The sequence below is a fragment of the Passer montanus genome, unplaced genomic scaffold, assembly GCF_014805655.1.
Source record: "Passer montanus isolate IOZ18808 unplaced genomic scaffold, ASM1480565v1 scaffold12, whole genome shotgun sequence".
Taxonomy (NCBI): domain Eukaryota; kingdom Metazoa; phylum Chordata; class Aves; order Passeriformes; family Passeridae; genus Passer; species Passer montanus.
Genome location: NW_024358722.1, coordinates 10155197 through 10172844, shown reverse-complemented (window position 1 = coordinate 10172844; position 17648 = coordinate 10155197). Strand labels below are relative to the sequence as shown.

The 17648-nt window shown below is 38.0% G+C and overlaps 1 protein-coding gene across 4 annotated transcripts in view; it reads left to right on the top strand.

Moving 5' to 3' along the window:
- MTA3 (metastasis associated 1 family member 3) overlaps nucleotides 1-10358 on the top strand; it is a 138071-nt gene extending 127713 nt beyond the window's left edge. For 2 of the 4 annotated variants that reach the window (XM_039697924.1, XM_039697925.1), the window contains one exon: nucleotides 6152-10358. In XM_039697924.1, the coding sequence (XP_039553858.1) occupies nucleotides 6152-6287 (136 nt within the window). In that variant the 3' untranslated portion in view covers nucleotides 6288-10358. Of the gene's footprint in view, nucleotides 1-5116; nucleotides 5139-6151 lie in introns of those variants that run through there. The other 2 variants (XR_005626381.1, XM_039697927.1) reach the window with 2 other exon arrangements.
- The last annotated feature ends 7290 nt before the right edge of the window (nucleotides 10359-17648 follow it).

The window sequence follows — 17648 nt, the reverse complement described above, 5'->3', positions numbered from 1 at the left end:
CTCACTCTGTGGTGTCCATCATTCCTACCAACTAGATCATGGGGTTTTGTAACTCTTTCTGCCCCTGGTAGGGCCTCTGTGCTTCTGAGTTTTGTGAGAAGTCAGTCTTGCACCCAAACTGATTTGTCACATTTGTTATCTCAATAGTAGGTAACCTTAGCCTCTTGGTGGTAAATACCAAGCTCACAGATGAACTGTGAGGACAGTCTCACTGCTGATTGTTGGCATTGAGATTTATTCATCATGTGATGAATGCAGTGTACGACAGCATCTCTTCGTAATGTTTCTTAGGGGCTAGAAGTTTTTTCAATTCCAGCATTCAACTGAAAAATGAGTAGTGGTGCTGAGAGTAGGACTTTGTTCCATGAATTCTTTCTCTCCTAAAGCACTTTAGAATATTAATGAAATATTTTCAGGGAAAATGAAAATGTGGAAAAATCTATTGAACTAGTTGATTGTTCCAAAAGTCATGACAGTTGCTATCAATTAAACTGTATAGAAATAATTTCAACAGTAAATATTTCAATAATAGATTGACCTGTTTTTCTAGGCACTCTGGAAATGCACATAAGGCGATTGTTTCTGCTCCAAGGTGATTTTGATTCAGATCAGCAGCAGGTAGAAAGAGACAGAGGTGGCTTGTGCTGTACAGTAGGTCAGGCATGACACAGTCATAGAAGTCTGTCCTTTAAACCCTTGACCTGGGATTTTTCCTCCCAATGAAGAAAATGCTTTAACCCCATTATTAATGGCCTTCTATATATACATAGTAGCTATCAGCTGATGCTTTGAAACACAAAACACAAAACATCAGAGAAGCCCTCAAGGTGATGCAGTGCTTGAAAAAATGTGTTATCTTAAGCTGCTTAGGAAGATCTGACACAGTAATTTTTAACTGATGTCTCTAAAAGTTATTGTTCATAGAGAACAGTCTTGCTCCATAAATATTGATAAAATATTGGAAAGATAAACACTAGCAAAGGAAAACATTTCTTTGCCAGGAGGAGAAAAATAAGATAAGCTCTTAAAACATTTAAATAATGTTGGTGTTTCTAAAGCAGCACCTCTTTAATCTCATAAAGGTTATATCAGTCTATCTGCCATCTGTATGCGTTTTATAATGCACCTATGTGGCTCATGGCAACAGCTTTTCAATAGTCCCATGCTCATTAAAACCTTCCATTTTGTTTTTATAAATTAACATTTCCTAAGGCCCTTATTTTTAAAAGGTGTATCAGTGTCAACCCATTTCTGCCTTCCAAAAATATTTTTAACTAGTTTCTACCATGTTGAGGTTCAATTAAGATTTTAATGCAATATGGGAAAGCTTCATCCTGAAAGTGTGAGGGGGAAAACCAAGTCTAAAGCAGCAAGCCAAAGAGTTAAATAAAATACTTCTCATTTGCATACAGGTAGAAATGTAGGAAGTGCTGTGAATTCTTCAGTCAGTAACATATCAGGTTTCTAAGGATCTGTGCCTACAGCTTCATCCCAGTTAAATTCTCTTTCAGCAAGTAGCACTGCACACATTTTGGCCTTTCACTATGTTTAAAACCTGTTGAAATTAATGAAAAACCTACCAGCTTTCTAAGATAATACCCCCTCATGTAATTTAATTCAGTGAATAGTTAAAATATACCTCTGGATAAAAGAAGCCCTTAGAGAAATAAGTGATTATTTAATCTAATAACCACCAAGAAATTATGGTTATTCCTTTAAACAGTTGTTTTTTTCTAAGTGGTTTTGAATTTTCACTGAAAATTTACATTGCACAAAATTTATATTGCCCTGGAACACCAGCAACTTCACAAACATTTCTCTAGAATATGTTTTTTTCTTATTTTTTTAGCCTTGTTTTCTTTCTGAATGGCTCTGTGGTTAGACTGATTGCAAGTTTCACACATAATTTGTGCCAGAACACAAAATTCTGCCAGTGCTGGCAGTATTTATGCATCTAGCACATTTATATTGCTGTTTACACTTGGAAAGTCATAGCAGAATACTTCACCCCAATGGAGAGATTATAGGGAATTTCAACTAATATTGTGCAGGAAATCAGTTTTCTTATGCCTGCTGCTGACCTGGGGGTGTTCCTTATGCTACCAGCAATTGGATAACAATACATTTCCACAGCGCCAATTCTTACATATGAGAATGTTGCTCAAATGGCATCAGTCTAAGAAAGACTGAGGCAAAAATATCAAACTAATTTAGGGAGAGTGAGGAAAACAAAACTGTGTTCCTGAGCTTCAGACTCTGTAGTCAGGTTTGTATTAGGTTATTAGCATATTTTTAGCAGAAACAGAGCACCAAAAGCAATTCTGGCCCTTGGTATTTAAGCAGAGTCATGGACATCTCACAAGTGCATGTATGTTGAAGGCAATTCCTCTTCCTAGGAAAAGGTTTCTTTCAAAACAAGGTTTGTCATCTGCTGAAATACCAGTGGGCATTTGCATGCAATTAATTTCTTTCACTGTAGAAACTTCTTGTGTAACTTGTATTTATTTAATAAAGCTTCTTAAGTACTATTGGTACAGCTGATAAGACCCAAGTCAGTGTAGCCATCACAACTCTGAGCCCAGTGCAGAGGAGGCAAGAGGGATGCACAACAGCTTATATATAGCACAGTAAGACTATATCAACAAACTTAAAACAGGCAATGCCTTCCAGTCCTACTAGAGAAGGCTTGAAAACACATTCTTGACTGATGCCAGTTGGAGGCTTCTCTTCTATTCAAGTTTAAAAATTGATGCTGTTTTAGTGTGTGGCAGAATTAGAGAAGGGAACTTTGAGTCAGCTTTTGCAAATGTGAAATTTTGCTCCCATTTATCCGACTCCTGAGAAATCTGGACAGAATAGATTATATAGGATTGTGCTTCACTTCAGCAGATGGTGAGTTACATGGAACAACTTGGATCCTGAGAAAGGGTTGGTTAATTATAATGACTTGCCCGATTAAATTTAAGCGTGCCATAAATGCCCTAACTATTATTTCTACCCATGAGGTTCCAGTCTGTGCATGAAATTTGAACAGAGACATTAAGTCTTCATCTAGACTCATCTACATTTCCATATTTCCCTGACTATGTGCCAAGGGTCTTGTGTACCTTTATCTGCAGTTACAAATTAAAGTGTCATGCACACATAAAAAATTTGTGTTATTCCTACATTACACAAGTGCATCACATTTGACTTAAAAATGAGCACAGTGGGCTTTATACACTGATGCCCTATTAAATATTATTTCATTCTCATACCTTTTGTCTCAAGATGGCTGGAAATTCAAAACGGAGGCTTTAAAATACTTCTGAATTTGCATTTCAAGCCTGGAATGCATCATGCTTCAAGAACTACTACAAAAGTCAAAGAAAAGAAAACAGGGAAAATGGCAATTAATCTATCCTAACAACTGCAAAGGATGTTACCAACAATACAGATATTAAAGGCATTTATTGCCATTGCCAGATAAAAGCTTTATGTAATTAAAACATATGGCTGGTATTAAATGAAAGAGGGACAGGAAATTGAGCATTAAAATTGACTCTGCCCTTAGTTCAGTGTATCTTTGGGGGAGGGCAAAGTGCTATGACTGAAAGGGTGACAACAATTTTATCTTTGAATATCCTGTCTTTTGTCAGCTATTATTGCAACCTGCATGTTTAAGAGTTAAAAAGACTCCAAAGAATTATGAAACCTGATGAATGCCTCTCAAAAAGCTAGACTGTATTTAGATGTTAAATTCTTCAGTGTAAAGAATCCAGTCCCTCCATCTTCTATAACTTTTGCAGGAAAAAGAACAGTTTTGGCTTTTAGAGAAATGATTGTTTAAATATAACATGTAATGTAGTCAGTGGAAATTTCCATTCTTCCAGTTTTATTTCTGAAAGGCTGTATCCCAGAAAGCTAATTTCTGGAAGCATTTTCACAATCCTGTTTAAGCAGAAATGCTGGATTACCTTTTAAGAGTGTCTGCCAGATTAGCTTTTTCTGACAGAGTATATAGAGCTAGTTTCATTTATACTCAGTGAGGAGTTGACTTTGTTTGTGGCTTGCTTGATATAATAATGTGATGATCTTTTTGTTCTGCCTTTCTTTGTGTTGGTGTTCTTTGTGCTGGTGTGTGTACCAGTGTTTAATGGGAATAACTGTATCTTTTACTTTGCTGTCCATACAAAATAATGACAAATTGTAATCTCAAAACCCTAATTGTCCTTACATGTAGTGTCAGCTGCAAATTACTTTCATAAGCAGGAACCTCTAGGCAGTTTATAAAGTTGCCTTATTAAAAATTCAGAAGGGTAAACAATGATCTGATATTATTTGAACCTTGGTCTTCTCAAATGATTAATGACCACATTCCTTCTGTAAATAAATAGAAAATTTTGAAAGCCAATATATCAAAAAGAATTCAGTTCTGTAAGGTTTTGTGGAGATGATCCCCATTAGTAATAGGTGTGGGTAATGGCTATTGTCTATTCACATGAATTTATAAAGCCTGGCTGTCTCATCATTTTAGATAGACACATTTCTGCCAGTCTGAGATTACACTGCTATGGTCTTACAATTGTGGAATGTATGCAGTATCTTTGCAATCAATTTAATATTTTTTTTGGCCTAATTTAGAGATGATCATATAAAGTGAATAGTCAAGCAATAAATTTTTTTTCCTCAGTGGAATTATGTGAAAAGCTGAAATGGAACTTTCTGGTGATTCCTTTTCTTTTCTTCTGTTGTGCTTATTACTGAATAGTGCTAAACCCTAATTTGGTATTCCAGGACATGAAGACATCCTTCTTTCAAAAGGGAATACATCTCTGAACCTTTAAAATATATTAACCAAAATAGATGTATTTTTCAGGCTCCCTTTAACCTCTAATAGCAGAGTATTTTCTTCTGCTTTTTGCATGTTTGTTTGGGTTTTTTTTTCCCTTATGTTCTCTTCTGTGGCTCAGTTAGTTAATGTAGAAGCTTACATCCTTGGGGAGCACTCAACCTGTAACTAACTAGTAACAAACTAGTGTTTGAAATTTAATATGCGAATTGCTATTTTAGAGTTCAACAGGATTTATTTACAGCTGATTGTGTATTTTCAATATCACGTGCCGCCATTTTTCAGTTTCAGAGGTAACAGCCCTCTTAGATGAAAGGGAAAAACCACTCCTTGAGTTACCATCTCAGAACCTTGATGCAGGTAGGCACCTCATCACCCTGTAGTTTGTAGGTCACATTTTCAAGTCAAAGTCTGAATTACAAAGCCCGGTCTCATTAAGTATTAGAGGCCCCAGTTTGCTTTAATTAATTTCCATGCTCAAAATCCTTATAATTTATAAAAGTACCCAAATGAAGGCTGGGATTCTTAAGTAAATTCAGAAAATAGGTCAGTTTCCAGCAGTATCTAATGTTCAGGTCTCTGCCAATGAAGATGGTTCTTGGCATACTCTGTGTGTGCCTTTTCTGTGTTTTCTGATATCATACCCTGGATACCCTCAGCATTGTGGTTATCGATTTATAATAGTAAAGAGACAGACCAGTTGAAACATAGCAAGTATTTATGCTTCAAAATTACCTATCCTTGGATATTTAGGATTACAATACAAACAACATGGCCACCTGGAGTTAATATGTTTCATTTATCAGCTGAAAGTAAAAAATGAAAGTCAGTATACTGCACCTGAATGGCCCTAGTAAAAATGCCTGGAGCTCTGGGTCATGTATTATCTGCAGAAGTGGTGCAGTGTAAATAACAACAGTTGCTCCCACTTTTACAGAGGTAGCATGTTCATTGGCTGCTAACACAGTCCTTTCTTCTGTGGTCCTTCATTCCAGTATTGATATCACATATGAGGATTCACTACCTGGGCATTCTGGCCCCAGATTTCATGTAACTAAATATTATTATTATTCAAGTATTATCTAACACCAATTCACTTTTCGATGAACCATTATCAGACAACTCTGAATCATCAGTTGCTGGACAGGGCTGACTCTTGTTGCCTGCAAGTCTCTTTTCCATGAACTAGCCTTCCTGCTCTGGTAAGAGTATTTGTTATGTTTGTTATTGGCTCTTGTGCAGTCTTCTGTTAAAGACTGAGATTTATCTCTTCTGTTATCTCTCTTTTCCTTCCCTCCTTTCTTCCTTCCCTCCTTACAGAAAAATCCGTAAGAAGTTCACCAGATCACAGCTGAAAAGAGCTTCCAGAACACCTTGTTCTCCGATCATTGCAAAGACAAAGTCTCTCATGAACAATAGGCAGGCCCGAACAGAGCCAGGATCCATCATACACTGAAGATATAACAACATCAGCACCATAATAATGTCAAAATCATGTTTCATTGTGAATGCAGACATAACAGGACTTACCACATCTCTGAGACAGAAACGTGTGGACGTATTGTGGCCGGGTTCCGTGTTTTGGGCAGGATCCAACAGCAGCCCTTGTCTTCCCTCATCTCTGCAAGGGCTACTTCTGGTTCTCTGTACAGGCCTATCCCGGATTCCCTCCGTTCCCAGACAACAGTGTTGGCTGGTCAAGGAGGGGCTGTTTGCACTGGTCCCTCTGAATTGATGCAGAGTCCACCCATCAGATTTGTCTATGCCTTCTAGTGGCTCAGCAAAAATATGCAGCTTTCAAAACTATTGCAGTGTCTCTAAAATGGGATTTAGCCTTGAGGTGTTGCATTTTCAAACAGAACTGCAAACTTGGATTGTTCATATTTTTCAGTATTGGCTTGAGTCTCCTTGTGTTTGATTTTCTATACTGAATGTCCACAAGGACAGGTATTGTTTAGCAGTTCTGAAACTTAGACTGAATTAGGAAATGCCCATAATTAGTGTCCAGTTTTTAAAATGTTGGCCATATTAGCTTAGTTTAAAATCCTGGAAAGTATTATGTGTGACAGTAAATATCCAGCCGGACTAGTTGCATGTGTAGGAACTGGTCCCATTGCCTCTGTATTTGAAAGCATCTGCCTATTTCTTTGGGTATTTTTTGCATTTCTTGAAGCCTATTCTGAATAGTGAAAACCAGCAGAACACCATTCCCAGAAGACATGAAGAAACAGATTATTTCCTATTAGTAATGTCTCTCCACAAAATAATTTCTACATTTTTATATGTCTGGATAAAGAGGTCTTGCAGAATGCTTTGAATTCATAAATGTAAGGCTACAGGTGGATACTTACCATGGAGAGATGATGTGCCTTTTGAAACTACTTGTAGGAAACTGTCAGTCTCCCTGGAGGTGGGAATGGCAACAGAGGCAGGTCTTTTATTTCTACTCAGGTACTTACAGGTGAACAATCTCTGCCCTACTTTGAAATCCAGAGAAATCCAGTGTGGAGCACTGCTGTGTGAACCTAGTTGGGATATATCAATCAACTGAGGCAAGTTGTCCTTCAATAGCTTTGGATTCCATATGGCTTTTAAAGATATGGTCAGATGCTGTACACGTCATAGCAAACTGAGACAAGATCCAAGACTTTTTTTTTTTTCTCTCTGTTTATTAGGTAGCTCTATCAGCATAGTACAGGTGTGAGGTTTTCATCCAGTTGTGGACATGCACCCAGCTTTGTGGTTAGAAAGACAAGGATGTAAGTGACATCTCATTCTTCTGGGTGATCCTCCGAAAAGGATTTCTCCCCACACATTTTATTGTTTCAGTCTAAAAGAGCATCTGTGATCTCAGCCTAAAACTAGCCATACTCTTCATGTAGAATTTTGAGCTCCTAAGACAGTGACCCAGGTGCTTCTTTAAAGAAGAAAGCACTCTGACTTCTTGAAGGGACTTGCTGACAATTTTCCATAATGATGGATCCAGGTCTTGTCCACTGTCCTTCACCAGCAAGAAAAGTGTGGATACAAAGAAAGGTTGATGACAAGAAGTCAAGAAGTGCTTGCTCCTAGTGCCCTGAACGTTTTAGTGAATGTCATTGATTCAGACTCAGTTGGAGAAGACCTGGAATACATCTACCTGCAATACTTTACAGTAGCCACTGAAATGTGCAGCTCTAGGAGTCTTCTAGGCACTGGATCTGCATTTTCCTCTAAACAGGAGGGCTTTTTATCAGATAGCTAAGTGGAGACAACCTACTCTTATTAGTAAGAATTGCCTTTATTAACTGCAACATATGGAAACACCTTCTGTATAATAGCTTCCTCACCCATTAGAATAAAGACAACATGATTATTCAGCAATCTGTTTGACTGAAAGTATGAAAAACATGAACATAACAAGCTTTGTCTCCCTCAGACATCAGTGAAATCACACACAGCAGACTCATTTTCAAAGTGCTGTTAGCTGTAAGGTGGTAGATTTTTTTACCCTGCCTTATTAAGCTTGTACTCAAATGATTTCTTTTAGTCAGTGTGCTCCAGTGTCTAGACAGTATTTTGTAGAATCTCTGTGTGTTCCTCCTTTTGACAAAAGTATTAGTATCTGTAATAGTCCAATGTGAAGTCATTTTTCTTCTTTCCTTCTGAGGAGAGAGAGACTGGTAACACAGCTCCCTGTCAGCAGCCAGCTGCCTGATACCATTATCTTTTGCATCAAATAGCCAAGGTAAGGAAGAATTCTTTGCAATCTCAAGCTGAGATGCTTCCTCTGGATACACTGGAAATAATGCTCCACCTCTGCCCAGCAGAGCCCTTCCCCAGGTTGCAATAGCCTGGCCTTGGGGTGGATAAGGCATGGAGGAGACTGATTGCTGGAAGAACTTCTGCTCTGTCCTTCAGCTGTCCTGCATGCAGCTGCAGGGAGACATCCTCTCTCCTACAGTGCACAGAGAAACTGCACACCATGCATTGCACCTTAGTTTTTACCTGCTCTCTCTTCATCTTCATCTGTCCCTCAAGATGTTCTCTAGAGTGGATGCAGGATTTACATGTGAATTTTGACTGAGAGTGTGGATGGAAGATTTGCTTAAGTTGTATTCCTCCTGCTGGGTTTGGGCATGATGATTTAAATTTTTGTAGAAATTGTGAAACTCCTCATCACAATATCATGCAATTCCATGCTTTCTGTTGAGTTAAAATATTTTTCACTGGCTGTGAGCAAAGATGACACATTCCTCTGTAAATTGAAACAGTTATATCCACAACAAATCAGAGCTCTGTACTTCTTTATCAATCTTCCCAAGTTACTTATTTTAAAACCAGCCAACATATATCAGTCATCAACAATGACACTGAGTATAAACATGAACCTTGTAAGCAAGGACAAGAAGTTTGGCACTTACCATGATATGGGAGAATCAAGGCAGCAATGGCACTGCATTTACAATGTGATTTATTTTTCTGTTAGCTAAATAAGATATCCTTCTGAAAATTTGCCTCTCCACTTACAAATATGCGGCTAAAAAAACATGTAAAATGCACAATCTCTTTGTGTTCAGAGGCCTCATGCAGAAAGTAGGAGGATTGTTTCAACGTTTAAAATGTCTGTGTTGTCATTTTCAGCTAGTTATCTGCTCTGCTTTCTTGAAATATTGTGTATACTGCTTTCAGATTATTTTTTAAAGGCCCCGACTTAGTGGTGGAGGTTTTGATTCTGGAGGATGGTAAACAATGTTTTGAAATACTTGAGATTGCCTGAAATGTGTTGGTCATATGAAAACATCTTTAAAATCAGTGTTTTGATTAAAGGCAAATATAGCCTTTATATAGTTTCTGCAGTCCAAACCTTGCAACATATTACAAAAAATTGGGTATGGGAATGGAAATGTAGAACAAACAAGGAGTAGAGATGGTGAAATGGAGCCTGCACTTACATAATGTGCACTTTTTTAGTAATCTAAAGTAAGATTTATTTTTTTTAATAAATATAATTTCAACAGAGATACTTTCCTAATTATGAAGGCTTAAATAAAATGGAATGGCTGCACAGTAGTTTCTGATATAGTCACAGTATACCATGCCACAGCCTTTTGCAGAGAACGATTATAGTCCTTCAGAAATACTATATTACTAGACACAGTGTCTTTATGTATATGTACTGCTATGGAAATGGAATTGTTAGAATCCTTTGGAAACTCCAGCAAAATAATATTCATTTTTGATTTTCTTTTGAAGCTTCTTTATATAAACCTGTGTCTTCATAAGCCAGAGGGGCTGTCAAAAGATCTGAGTTTATATAACTGCATAGTGGATTTTTTTGGAGTAAGTCAGTACTTTTTTATTCAAATGTTGCATGTTGAGGGAGGAAACCTAATTTTGGAATACATGGGTTTTGGATAAGAGTTTTGAGGCCGTACTATATAGTGATCAACAAATTTGCAGAATATGCTCCTGTTGTTCATAAAGATTTAACAGTTGGTATTGAAATACTGTATTGATTAAATAAAAAAAAGGAGGAAAAATTAAAGAGTTGTCTTGGAATATTTCTGCTGTTTAGACTAAAAGTGAATTTCTCAATGGAATGGTAAAACTGGGAAGCTCACTGTTGGGTGTTTGAGAATGTGGAACACCTTAGAACGAAACAGTACTATTTGATTTGCATTAAAGTGTCTTTGTGTACAAACTCTGTGACTCTTGGCCCTTTTTGCAGGAAACGAAATTTCTACATTGGTACTGTCATCCTGTTTTACAGTAGGCTGTTGAATAGTCAAAAGACTGAAGATTGAACTACATGAGAGTTTAAACTACAAGTAGATTACAAAGGGATGAGGAGAGAAGACAGAAGTTGGGGAAAGTGAGACATGAGGTGTTGGTCCTTACACTGGAACACCAGAAGGTTTCTTAGGGTTGAACTGCAATCTAGGCAAGAGGACTCCTAGTCCACAAAAGCAATACTAGAAGCTACAGTGCACTGCAGTCTCCAGGGAACTGGCCCATCTAAACTTCTCAGATTGGTATTGGTAGCATCAATACCATTGTATCTTCATTTGGTAGCAGCTGGAACTGGTGGTTTCTGTGTAAATATGGAACATTATATAAATCCTCTTATTTAATGACATCTAAGCTAATTTCTGCAAATTAATTGGATTTTTTTTCAGAGGGGAATCATATAAGGGTCTTCTGAACAGAAGTAAGAACTGCTGCACACAGGTTTGTTCAAGGCAACTGTTTCTATCCCCTAATTCCCCAGTTTGTCTTGGGAAATGCAGGATGCTTGGTCCACAGGGGTAAATATTTCAAATGTATGTTTTAGAATGGATTATCTTTTCTACCTCCTCCCCCAAAGATGCCTGTGTAGATCCAAGAAGAAGAGCTCAAGTTCTTCTGTGGTGTTTGGATTTAATTGGCAAGATGAGTTGTATTTACTAGTCCTTCTGGGTGTGAAGCATTGATGTCATGGAAGGGATAATCTCTGGAAGCTGTTCTTTGCTGGCAGAACTGAGGAACTGGGAATCTCTTCAACCAGGCTTGGACAGGCTCACAAGAAATTTTGGTAAAAAAGGAGGAGGTCCAAGGGACTCATGGCTTTCAAAGTATGGCTGTACAGTCTTTCCCATGTCTAGTTGAAATAGGGATAATTTTAGTCCCTCAGTTCTTTAGTTCACTGTAAAGGTATTGATCACACATACAAAGCCTCATCAATGAAAAGACATAAAATGTTTTTTCTTTTCTTTGCACTAGCAGTCAGAAAAAAAAGAAAAATATATACCTAAAAAATACCCTGCAATAAAAACCAACCAAACAAACCAAACCCCAAAAACCAACCAAAAAATCCATGGCTCTGCTGTCTACTTGAAAGCAGAAATTATTGGAGAGGACATTTTGCTAAGAGCTGAGTTTTGTTTTGGTCCATGGTATACAGTTTTGTAAACCACTGTAAATACAGAAAGCTTTTGTGAGGCTGGTCTGACATAGTATCACTTTTCCATGAATTCAGATTCATTATGGTTGCTATGTAAAACAGGTAAGTACTTGATGCGTGAATGCTACCAAAGTAGCATAAAAATCTTACATGAGCTTTAGGGCCCTGTTGTATTACAGACACTCATTGCCACTCTGGCAAGACCAAAAGTTCTTCAAATCTCCATTATTTGTGTACACACTAAAGTGTGCTCCTTATAAGCAAAGCAGAGGGATCTTTATGGAAATTAAAGGTCATTATTACTCGTTTAAATGATGATGAAACCTACATGACAGTCCAAAGAACTGTCTGTGGCCAATAATATTTGATACACACTCAAATCAAAGTCCACTTTGTATAGCTGGGATGCTCCTTAAGCATTGAAATTGGCACTGTGCTCAAAGAACATTTGTTTTTAAATGGCTTAATGGAGTTTTTTAAGGAAGAGAATCACCTTCAGGAAATAAATCTTGATCTGTACTGCTTTGGGTAATATAATGAGAAGAAAAGGTTTAGAGCCATGACTCCTCACCAAAACTAAGTCCTGTTGAGTCTGGAGCAACATGGCAACTCTCTCATTTATTTGTAGGGATTTTTTTCCCCTGCTGGCTAGCTATATTATTACTTTGGAGTTTTTCTCCTCAGTAATCTGGATCAATAGTTTTATTAATGTGGAGGAAGCAGTTCATATCACCTTTGGATTAAAAGTAGCTCTTTCCCTACTTTATTGTGCTTAGGCACATAAAAATCAATTTTGTATAATAATAGCAAAAGAAAAAAAAATCACAAGCATTTGTGGGAAGCTAAGAAGTGAGTAAAGACTATACAGCATTAAACTAGCAGGATATAACAGACTAGGGCACTGAATGTGATTTTCTTTTGTTACATGGGTACCATGAACAGTGGTTCATGACTGAAGGATCATCCTTTCAAAGTGTCCTTTCTGTTACTGCTCTGTGGATACTGCACTTGCTCTTCCTGTATTCATCAAACTCCATTATTTGATGTCTGCCCTGCCCAGTCATCACTGGCAAAATGATCTTCTCATATTTTAACTTTTCAATAAGATAAGTTAGTGGGGCAGATGCAAAGAAAATTTAAAGATTATAATATTGATGGATGGCTCTATATTTGTTTACTTTCCTTCAGTCTTGATTTCCATTGGAATTTTAATCTTTTTATCAAGCAGTGAATCTATGAAAAGTTAATTGAATGCCTTTGATCCTCTGGGATATGCTTTTATTCTATAGTAAGATAGTTACGTTGCACAGTTGCTTGCAGGAGCCTGACTCAATCCCAGCTCTTGGATAATCCTGCTGTGTTATTTTCTGTATTAGTGACAGTAAGTCCAGTATTGATTGGCTTTTCCAAGCAGACCAGGCTCCATCCTGTCATTTGTACATGCACAGTTACATGGTTAAGTATTTTTTCCTTTTTTTATGGTCTCTGCTTGCTTTCCTGTTTTTTGTACGCATTCAGAAGTAAGGAAAGCTTGATGTTGCTCTCCTTCCCAGGTGTGTGGGTTTGGCTCAGTTACTGCTGAGTACATGGGAGAAGGAAAGGCTGGATCACTGCTGGGTGTCCCTTTGGGCACAGACTGTCTTGGGCACTACAGACCACTCTGATACTTCTTCCTCTGGAGTTCTAAGTGTGGGCACAGCCTGGCAGGCTGGTGCTGCTGTCACACATAGGAGGAGAGTGTCTTACTCTGTGGCTAAAGAAAGCTCCATGGCACTGCTGCTCTTTGGAGTATAGCGAATTGTTCAGAGTGGCTGAGCCCTCTGAAGGTGCTCCCATTCCACTGCTGCATAACTGGAATACACTGCCAGCCCTCTTATTTAATGGTATATTTGGATCCCAATCGTATATTTGGATCCACTCCCCTGAAGCTGATCCCTCTCCACTCCCGATGAAGTTGCTTCATTGATGCTAAACCTGCCATATTGTTTTCTTTGCTTTGTTGAACCCTAATCTCTATGGATTTTAACTTGCATTTCAGAATGATGTCAAGGAAGATTATAATCAAGATGCTATAAACATCTAGAAATTTTACTCCCTCACTCCTTCATTTTTAAATTTAAGGCTTTTTTTTCCATTATGCTTTCCTTTTCACCTTTCTTTCTGTTGCTCTTTAATTTACTGATAAAGAATCATCAGACCTCATTTGTAATTACATAGTCTTCAAAATAAAATATTTGTACCTATCAGGGTGAGGGCAGCAAACCTCTGATTTGGGTTTATAGCTCAGTAAAACTAGAGAGTGTATTGGTCAAATTGTCAGAATCTGGATAAATATTTTAAACCTGCCAAGTTTCTTGGCTGTTTGGATCTAGTGGTTTTATATTTCCCCCTCTCAAAAATGGGGGCTTGCTTCAGACTTGCAATCTCAAGATGTCTGGGTTTTTTTTTAGAGGAGTTCTGCTCTAGGGTTTGGCTCAACTGCACCTATTGCACATTCTTTGGCAGCCTGTAATTAGGCTGACTGCTTAAATGCTGAGTAGCTTTCTTCTGTTTACTGCTCATATGGATTAAATGTGCATGATTTCAATAGAAGAATATAAATGAAGTGACTGCCTAGCTCTGGATTTTCTCCATCTTCCCTTGATGCACTAACGAGACTCAATTGCAATTGCTTATTATTTTTAAATAGCAGTTAATTTGAGAAAATCTGATTCACTAGCTCTTTTCATTTTGCTGAATTGATTTCAGCCTTCTGCCCATCTGGGCCAACCTTCATGTACTGGTCAAAATCCAGTGTCTAAACTCACTGGTGGGCATAACCAAAGTCAGACACGCAGCCTAACAACCCAGCAAAGCACTGTCTGCAGCAGTGTACTCCAACCCTCTGTTTTCTTGTTGCTAAAATCTTCAGTGAGAGAAAGGGCTTTACTTTGAAATTAATTCTCTGTTTTGCCTGAAAGAGAATCAGAGTGGTTGTAGAAAAACAACTCCTCCTTCTCCATTCAGTTCTCTGCCTGTTCAGATGTGGTGATAGTATCTCAGACTGTGGAGTTGCATAGTCACGGAAATGGTTTCCTGAGCAGATGAGATTATTCTGTCTGGGGATGCTCTGGTATAGCTCCATGCTCATCACAGGAACTATAGAATTAATCTCTGTGAAATCATGTGGACTTCTAGAAATGGCCTTCTGGTCAAACGGCTGCATCTGTGCAAATCCCCTTGACAGCAATAAAGAATCCTGAAGAAGGATTGTAGGCTAAGCTGTAAGCTCTTTAGGTAAGGGCTAGTATCCTCCTGTAATTATTTAAAAATGCTTTTTAGATTTATAGCCTCATGGCAATGTCTGGGGTGAAAAAAAAAGACTATTCAGGAGCTAGTAGTGTATACACTACTGTCTGTATTTAGACAGATGCAGCAGTGGATGCCACTGGTTTCTACAGAGGATATTTGTTGTTATCTGATGTGAGGAAGAAAAAGATGTATTCTTGTTCTCTGAGTAAAGGGCTGAGTGAGGGTTTCTGGTTCCAAATGGTCTCCCCACATTTAAATCCATGGTGATTTCTGTTCACAATTTGTTAAATGCTTTTTGTTTCATGGAAAAAAAGGATGGGATAATACACTGTAAATACAGGGTGGTTGTATGTGATGAAACATTGCTTTTTTCATTATATACAAACAGGGAAGTTGAAATGTTATTTGTAGAGGATAGAGGTGAACTTTGCTCATGATTTTATGAACTTCTTTATTGCACAGTCCTCTTTGTGCAAACAGCACTTGACACTCTCTTACCTTTTGTTATTTCCAGCAGATTGGAGTCATTTTTCTTTTAATGTTGATCTGTGACAGAGCAGCAGGTGTTGGATAAAAGGAATCAAGATCACTTTTAGGTTTTATGATCAAATATTTAGGGGGGGTTGAGAAGTAATGTAAAATTCAATTAGTTTTGCTTCCTATGTCCTTTTCTCCTAGATGACTGATTTGCAATTCTGGAATAATTTGTCATGATTTTTCCAAAAGTAGAGCTGGTATCTAGTCTGGGCTAAGCCTTTTAGCCCAGCTGGTGTTGCTGGGCTTGGTGTTCACTTTGCAAACTGCCATGCTGGCTGAAGATGTCACCCTGAAACAACTGCTTGCTACTAATTCACTGCTGAATGTTTCTGCCCTCTCTCAGCAGAGAGAATAGATGGAGTGCTGTTTGCTTCACAGTTAGATTGAAAATTAGGCTTAACTCTGTGGTTCTGAAATGAGAGAAGGAGGATTCAGGTAAATCCACTACCAATGAGAAGAGTGGAGTAGGGAAGAACCACTGATGGCCATGGAAGAAAAACAGCTTAGGTCAAAAGCATCTGCAGCTGCACAGCCAGATCTGCAAGTGGCCATCTGTCTGCAGCCCAGGTCAGCCTCTGGGTTTGCCCAAGGAATTTTCAACCCTGCAGAAATAAACAACATTCCATGAAGAGCTATTAAGGTATTGGAAAAGTAGAAAATATCTCCAATTAATCAATGCAATGTCATCAGTCAGATTCAAGCATCTATATATTTCTGATTAATTCATTGTCTGCGTGCCTGTGACAAGTTCAGCATTGCTGTCAGTGTCTGCTGCTCACCAATTCTGTGTCCTCACCTGTGTCTGTGACCGCTTTTGTTCCATCCTTGCCAGTTCAGGAGGGTCTGTCAGAACTGGACACCTATTGAATTGTGTCAGACTCTGAATTGCTGAGTCCTTTCTCTCTGCACTACTTGAAAAGAGCCTGATTTTCTCAAAACTCAGACTGTAGTTAGGATAAAGGTCAGTGACCAATACACTTGGTATACTTGGTACAGTTTGCTTGAAATGTCAAGAAATATGATAACTTTTCCACAAACTAATAGGTTAATCCAATATGATCGCTGAGAAAGAAATAATTCAGTTTTCAAATGTTTCCACAAAATCAGTATTGTCATGAACACAGATACTGAATTCCTGAGGGCTGGTGAAATGTATTTCCATGGTGTTTGGAGCTGTGTACACATATTCAGGTAATTGATTCCACTGTCACTAATGCAGGATGATATAAATCACAGCAAAAGTTTCATAATATGCAACTAAAAATCAGGAGTGATTGTGAATGGAGTCAGCAAGAAGACAGTTTTAGTAAAATGATCAGCAGTCAGGAAGAGGCTCAGGTGAGTAGTCAGTTTTCCCTGATTTCTGGATATAAGTATGTTAATGTATTTTGCTAATCTTATGAAATGTCTATTGAAGTTGCCACTCATTTTTTAACTTGAGCACCATCTAGTGTGCATGACAAAAATAATCTAAAAAGTAAATTTAAGGCCAGATCATTATGGCACTTAGGAATGGAAGTGCTGGTGTATTTTCAATGTCAAAAGGAAACAAAACACATCAGAGCTTACATCCTGCTAACTTGCAGTAAATCAAGCTTCAAGTGGCGTTCTTGGGAGCCCACTCCCCCTCTTAATTTGTACTTCACTTAATCACTTGCTTGCATTTAAAATAAATGCAAGAAATGATATATACAAAAATAAGTTTATTTATTGGCAAGCAGGTTAAAAATAAAAAATCCCAGACAACAACTGGTTTTTTTTTTCTAAATACAAACAGATATTTGTATAGTCATGCAAATATAAATGTAGAGTCCTGCGCGCTGCTGAAAGCTGATACTGCCTGCTCCACCAAACCCCTGGCTTTCAGCTAAATAGATCTTGGCAGATATTCTCTAGATCTATCAGGCTTTGAATACAGTCAGAGATGAGTCTTTCCTGCGTGTCTGGATCAGAATGAGTGCATTTATGAAAAGTTCAGTGTGCTTTCATTTTTGCTGCTAGCATTGCTTGGTGCAGCCTGTGCCCATGGTGTGTTTTGGGAGCAGCCCAGCTGTCATTGCCATAGCT